The sequence below is a fragment of the Nicotiana sylvestris genome, chromosome 1, assembly GCF_000393655.2.
Source record: "Nicotiana sylvestris chromosome 1, ASM39365v2, whole genome shotgun sequence".
Classification (NCBI taxonomy): Eukaryota; Viridiplantae; Streptophyta; class Magnoliopsida; order Solanales; family Solanaceae; genus Nicotiana; species Nicotiana sylvestris.
The window spans coordinates 85,711,615-85,718,652 of NC_091057.1; the positions used below are offsets into that span (position 1 = coordinate 85,711,615).

A 7,038-nucleotide genomic window follows, 5' to 3' on the forward strand; every position below is an offset into this window, starting at 1 on the left:
AAGAACCTCCCACTGTGAATTCATCTCTGGCCTTTCCCCTCTACCAACAATGCCACGACACCACTTCCCATACATCACAAGCTCCACCACCCAAACAAGTCCCGTACCCTCCTCCACCCGTCACTCCTATTTTTGTAGCACCCCCACCTGCTGCATTATACCGATCCTCCAGTGAGCCTCTGTTCCAGACTCGCGAAAACCGGTATTACCCCCCGGAGCCCACTTTCATGGTTCCCGAAACCTACTCCTACACTCCTCATTTTGACCTCCCTGCGGAAACCGAAAAACCATCTAAAAATCCTGAACATGAGGAGATGTTCAGGAAAGTTAAAATCCTGGACAGTCATTCATAGACATGCGAGGGTTGGGAGGTAAAGTAAGTGTTGCCTAAAAAGACCTATATTTGTTTCCAGATGTGCAACTGCCGGCAGTGTTTAAGATACCCAAGTTTGATTTGTATGATGGGTACGGTGATCCAGTGGCGCATTTGAGAGGTTTTAATAGCAAAATGAGGGGAGCTGGCAGGAAAGACGAGCTGCTAATGGTGTATTTCAGTCAGAGTCTGAGTGGATCAGCGTTGGAATGGTATACTTGGCAGGATCACGAAAGATGGTACACATGGGAAGATCTAGCCCAGCCATTTGCTTGTCACTTCCAGTACAATCTCGAGATTATTCCGGATCGTCTGTCTTTGACGAAACTTGAGAAAACGCACAATGAGAGTTTTAGGGAGTATGGTTTTAGGTGGAGAGAACAGGCAGTAAGGGTTGACCCTCCGATAAAAGAAAGTGAAATGGTGGATTATTTTCTGCAGGCCTTAGAACCTACTTATTACAGTTATCTGGTATCAGCTATAGGCAAGTCCTTCAATGAAGTGGTAAATATGGGCGGTATGGTAGAAGAAGGGCTCAAGACAAACAAAATTATGAGCTATTCGGCCATTAAGGCAACCACCCAGGCCATTCAAAGCGGAACTGGGTGAGTAATTGGAAAGAAGAAGAAAGAGGATGTAGCAACGATTGATTCAGGAGCTTGATTAGGACCCAGAGGTTCGCCTCACCACTATCATCAGCCTCGTCCCCACCACCAAACCTACTCCTATACCCCGTATAATCCACCCCAACACTACTACCCACCACCAGACCCCCATTTTTCTGTCCATCATGCCCAAACATATTGCCAACCTCCGGCCCACGCGCAATGGCATGCAGCAAACCCACAGAATACCTACCCAGCTCCACAAAATGCCTATCCACCCCCAAGAGCCTACCAAAACCCTCTTGGATCAGGTTTCCGGCCCAACCAAGCATTTAAGAACGAGAGGTTGCAAAAGAAAAAAACCTTCACTCCATTGGGAGAATCCTATACTAGTTTGTTCCACAGATTGAGACAATTGGGTATGCTGAGTCCGATCGAGCCAAAACTACCAAATCCTCCCCCAAGGAATCTTGATTACTCTGTGACTTGCGAATATTGTTCTGGTGCTCTGGGGCACGACACAGAAAAATGCTGGCAATTGAAAACAGTTATTCAAGAGCTCATTGATACTAATCGGATTGAGGTCCAAACTCCGGAGGCGCCCAATATCAACTAAAATCCATTGTCGGCCCATCATGAGACAAATATGATCGAGATAGTGCATAGGGGAGGGGTGCCTAAGAAGCCTTCATAGACCGTCATGATGATTCGGTCCAGTGAAGTCAGGCTGGTTGAAATGCCAACAAGTGATAAATCAGTGATCAGGTTGAGTGGGGCAAACAGTCAACCATCTGCAGTAGTCAAGAAGGGGACCCCAAGTGATATGGCAGTAAAACAAAAAAGAGCAAAAGTGGTTGTGCCGGGAGTGGCAAACAAGCCTGTTGTAATTGTGGAGGGTGCCCGCACAGATCCTGTCAATTTCAAGCCGGTAACTCAATTACCGATAGTCAACAGCAAGGCGGTCCCGTGGAATTATGAACGAGTGACAGTGACTTACAAGGGGAAAAATATTAAAGAAGAAGTTTGTGAGACCCATGGTTTGACTCAATTGGGGAGATGCTTTGCCCCCGAAGAGTTGAGAAAAGCTAAGATCTCCAAAGATAACACGGTGCTAGTGAAGAAAGTTGTGACCGGGGAAGAAGCAGAGGAATTCTTGAGAAAGATGAAAGTGCAACACTATTCTATTGTGGAGCAGTTGAGGAAGACACCGGCTCAGATTTCACTATTGTCATTATTGATCCATTAAGACGAGCACCGTCGGGCTTTGATGAAGATCCTGAATGAGGCCCACGTTCCTGCCAAAATCTCAGTAAACCATTTGGAAAAGATAACTAACAAGATATTTGAGGTAAACATAGTCACTTTTTCTGATGATGAGTTGCCCGTGGAGGGTACTGAGCACAATAGAGCCCTCTATCTTACGGTGAAATACGAAGATTTTGTGGTTACTCGGGTACTGGTCGACAATGGTTCCAGTGCAAATATTTTCCCTCTTTCCACTCTGAACAAGTTGAAGGTGGATGATGAAAGAATTCTCAAGAACAGTATTTGCGTTCAGGGACTCGACGGTGGAGGGAAAGATTCAGTCGGGGACATAGTGCTTGAGCTTACAATAGGGCCAGTTGAATTTACCATAGAGTTCCAGGTGCTCGATGTGGCTGTTTCTTACAATCTGTTGTTGGGTCGACCTTGGATTCATGCTACCAAAGCAGTCTCGTCTACTCTGCATCAAATGGTCAATTTTGAATGGGATAGACAGAAAATTGTTGTGTACGGCGAAGATAATTTGTGTGTTCCCAGTGATGCCATTGTTCCATTCATAGAGTTTGAAGACGATAAGGGGCCATGGGTTTATCAGATTTTTGACACGGTATTGGTAGAGAAAATTCCAGAAGGGAAGTGCGTTCCAACTCCGAGGGTAGCTGCTGCATCAGTCATGGTAGCCGTTGAAATGTTGAAAAATGGTTTTGTACCGGGCAAGGGTTTGGGTGCATCCTTGCAAGGTATCGTACAGCCGGTGTCTCTCCTCAAAAACATGGATACATTTGGTTTGGGGTTCAAGCACACAGTTGCAGATGTGAAAAGAGCCAGAAAGTTGAAACAGAGGGTCTGGGTCCTCCCAAAGCCCATCCCACGACTCTCCAGATCATTTGTTAGGCATGGCGCCAAGAAATACCCAGCAACAACAGTTCCCAGTTTTGTGGTTGGTCCTGATAAGGAGTTTCTTGAAAGGTTTGAGAAATTATTCGACGAGGTGAACATGGTGGAAGCTGGAGAGGGTTCTAGCAAGGCGGATGTGCATTTTGTTGGGCCCAGTGCAAATATTAACAATTGGGAAGTTACTCATCTCCCCACTAGGAAGGAGTTTTGGTAGTTTGCTTTGATTTTCTTTCAGTTTATCTGTATTATTCCAGGGTTGTAATTCAGATTCTATGTTCCGTCCATTTGGATGTATAAACCTTTTTATCTTTCAATTTCAATGAAATGCAATTTCCCTTATTCATCATTTCTAATAGTTTTATTTTTGCTTTTCTTTTTCTTTATTGTACAATTCTTTTTATGTTGGTTTCAATGACATGACATGCATGAGGAATCTTTGGCCCAGTCTTAAAAGCCAATCTAATTCTGAAATAGTAATTCAAGAAATAGAGTGTGATGATGAATCGGAATACGACGAGGATATGGCCTTTGAAGAGATTAGTAAAGAACTAAGCCATTTTGAAGAAAAATCCAAGCCTAACCTGAGTGATACAGAAGCAATCAATTTAGGGGACCCATATCAGAGAAACTAAGATAAGTGCCCATCTTAAACCTCAACTCAGGGAGGAGATAATTAAAGCGTAGTACAAAGACGTCTTTGCATGGTCATATGACGACATGCCGGGTTTAAGCACTAACTTGGTGGTTCACAAATTGCCCACTGACCTGGCATTCCCTCCTGTCAAGCAGAAGCTGAGGAAATTTAAAATTGATATGAGTGTGAAGATCAAAGAAGAGGTTACCAAGCAGTTCGATGCAAAAGTCATTCCGGTCACTCGGTATCCCACTTGTTTAGCCAATGTAGTACTTGTACCAAATAAGGATGGCAATATTAGGGTGTATGTTAATTACCGTGATCTCAACAAGGCGAGCCCCAAGGACAACTTTCCACTGCCAAATATCCACATTCTGATTGACAATTGCGCCAAACATGAGATTGGGTCCTTTGTGGATTGCTATGCCGGTATCATCAGATCTTAATGGATGAGGAAGATACAGAGAAGACAGCATTCATCACGCCATGGGGAATATACTGCTACATGGTCATGCCTTTCGGTTTGAAAAATGTTGGGGCAACTTACATGAGGGCAATGACAACCATATTCCATGACATGATACACAAGGAGATCGAGGTTTATGTGGATGATGTGATCATAAAGTCTAGAAAGTAGTCTAACCATGTCAAGGATTTGAGAAAGTTCTTCCAAAGGCTTCGCAGGTACAATCATAAGCTCAATCCTTCAAAATGTGCATTCGATGTGCCATCTAGAAAATTGTTGGGATTCATAGTCAGCCGCCGAGGTATTGAATTGGACTCATAAAAGATTAAAGCTATCCAAGAATTGCCACCTCCAAGGAACAAGACTGAAGTGATGAGTCTATTAGGGAGGTTGAATTACATTATCAGGTTTATTGCTCAGCTTACGACAACTTGTGAGCCTATCTTCAAACTGTTGAAGAAAGATGCTACGGTCAAGTGGACAGATGAGTGTCAAGAAGCATTTGATAAGATAAAGGGGTATTTGTCAAACCCACCTGCGTTGGTGCCACCAGAACCAAGGAGACCTTTGATTCTGTATTTGACGGTTTTGGATAATTCGTTTGGTTGCGTATTGGGTCAGCATGATATCACTGGCAGGAAAGAGCAGGCCATCTATTATCTCAGCAAGAAGTTCACATCTTATGAGGTTACGTACACTCACCTTGAAAGGACATGTTGCGCCCTAACTTGGGTGGCACAGAAGCTGAAGCATTATTTGTCATCTTGCACTACTTACCTCATCTCTCATTTGGATCCATTAAAGTATATCTTTCAGAAGCCTATGCCCACATGGAGGCTCGCAAAGTGGCAGATTTTGCTCACAAAATTTGAAAGCCCAGGCATTGGCCTACCATTTGGCTGAGAACCTAGTGGATGAGGAATATGAGCCTTTGAAGACTTACTTCCCTGATGAAGAGGTAATGCACCTTGATGAGTTGGAACAAGTTGGAGAGCCAGGTTGGAAACTTTTCTTTGATGGAGCTGCTACTATGAAAGGCATTGGGATAGGAGCTGTATTGATTTCTAAAATAGGGCGTCACTACCCTGTTACGGCTCAGCTTCGTTTCTACTGTACTAACAACATGGCTGAATATGAGGCATGCATTTTGGGCTTGAGGTTAGCTGTAGACATGGGTGTCCAGGAAGTTTTGGTCTTGGGGGACTCGGACCTTCTGGTGCACCAGATTCAAAGGGAATGGGAAACACGAGATTTGAAACTCATACCGTACCGACAATGTTTGCATGATCTTTGTCAATGATTTCGATCAGTAGAGTTCAGGCATATTCCAAGGATCCATAACAAAGTTGCTGATGCTTTGGCTACCTTGGCGTCAATGTTACATCATCAGGATAAAGCTTATGTTGACCCGTTGCATATTCAGGTCTATGATCAACATGCTTACTGTAATATGGTAGAAGAAGAACTTGATAGAGAGCCTTGGTTTCATGATATCAAGGAATATATTAGGATGGGGACGTATCTGGTACAAGCCACAGGCGATCAAAAGAGAACAATTCGGCGGTTGGCGAGCGGATTTTTCTTCAGCGTGGGGGTTTTGTACAAAAGGACTCCGGATCTTGGATTGTTGAGATGCATAGATGCTAGACAGGCCACAACTATCATGACTGAAGTACATTCTAAAGTCTGTGGCCAGCATATAAGTGGGTACGTGTTGGCAAAGAGGATCCTCCGAGCGGGTTATTATTGGCTCACTATGGAGCGAGATTGTATCGGTTTCATGCACAAGTGTCATCAGTGCCAAGTGCACGGAGATTTGATTCATTCTCCACCATATGAATTGCACACAATGTCTGCACCATGGCCTTTTGTTGCGTGGGGCATGGATGTCATTGGGCCAATTGAGCCATAAGCATCAAATGGGCGCAGGTTCATTCTAGTGGCCATCGACTATTTCACCAAGTGGGTAGAGGCTAAAACGTTCAAGTCTGTAACCAAGAAAGCGGTGGTTGATTTTGTGCACTCAAATATCATTTGTCGGTTTGGGATACCAAAGGTGATCATTACATACAATAGGGATAATATCAATAGTCATCAGATGAAAGAGGTATGTCAGCAATTCAAGATTACATATCGTAATTCCACTCCTTACCGCCCCAAGGCAAACGGAGTAGTTGAGGCGGCCAACAAGAATATAAAGAAGATACTTCAGAAAATGGTAGAAGGTTCCAGGCAATGGCATGAGAAGCTTCTTTTTGCATTGTTGGGTTATCACACTACTATTCGTACTTCAGTAGGGGGAACTCCTTATTTGTTAGTATATGGCACTGAAGCAGTAATACCCGCAGAAGTTGAAATCCCGTCCCTTCGGATTGTCGCTGACGCTGAAATTGATGACGATGAGTGGGTCAAAACTCACTTGGAACAGTTGAGTTTAATTGATGAGAAGAGATTGGCAGCAGTTTGTCATGGTCAGTTGTATCAATAGAGAATGGCAAGAGCATATAACAAGAAGGTGTTTCCACGGAAGTTTGAAGTGGGTCAGTTAGTATTGAAGTGTATCCTTCCTCATCAGGCTGAAGCAAAAGGCAAGTTCGCCCCAAATTGGCAGGAGTCGTTCATCGTGACGAGAGTGTTGTCCAATGGTGCTTTGTATTTAACAGACATAGAAGGCAAATATGTAGAAATGGCCATCAATTCCGATGAGGTCAAGAGATATTATGTATGACTTCTTTGTTTAAATTGTATTTGTTTGTACTTGGCAAGTTTTGAAGATTGGAATGATGAAGGCATTTTGTTC

The 7,038-nt window shown here is 43.7% G+C and overlaps 1 protein-coding gene across 1 annotated transcript; it reads left to right on the forward strand.

Moving 5' to 3' along the window:
* The first annotated feature begins 508 nt into the window (after nucleotides 1-508).
* LOC138872067 (uncharacterized) lies at nucleotides 509-4,409 on the forward strand. Its single transcript, XM_070150042.1, has 5 exons — nucleotides 509-788; nucleotides 2,337-2,788; nucleotides 2,960-3,348; nucleotides 3,393-3,429; nucleotides 4,212-4,409. Exons 1-5 carry the CDS (start codon nucleotides 509-511, stop codon nucleotides 4,407-4,409), a joined length of 1,356 nt encoding a protein of 451 aa, XP_070006143.1.
* The last annotated feature ends 2,629 nt before the right edge of the window (nucleotides 4,410-7,038 follow it).

Coding starts and splice junctions, on each gene's coding strand:
- LOC138872067 (XM_070150042.1), top strand. CDS start 509: ATGAGGGGAGCTGGCAGGAAAGACGAGCTGCTAATGGTGTATTTCAGT. Junction 789..2,336: donor TGACCCTCCGATAAAAGAAA/GTGAAATGGTGG, acceptor AGGTAAACATAG/TCACTTTTTCTGATGATGAG. Junction 2,789..2,959: donor GTGTTCCCAGTGATGCCATT/GTTCCATTCATA, acceptor GTACCGGGCAAG/GGTTTGGGTGCATCCTTGCA.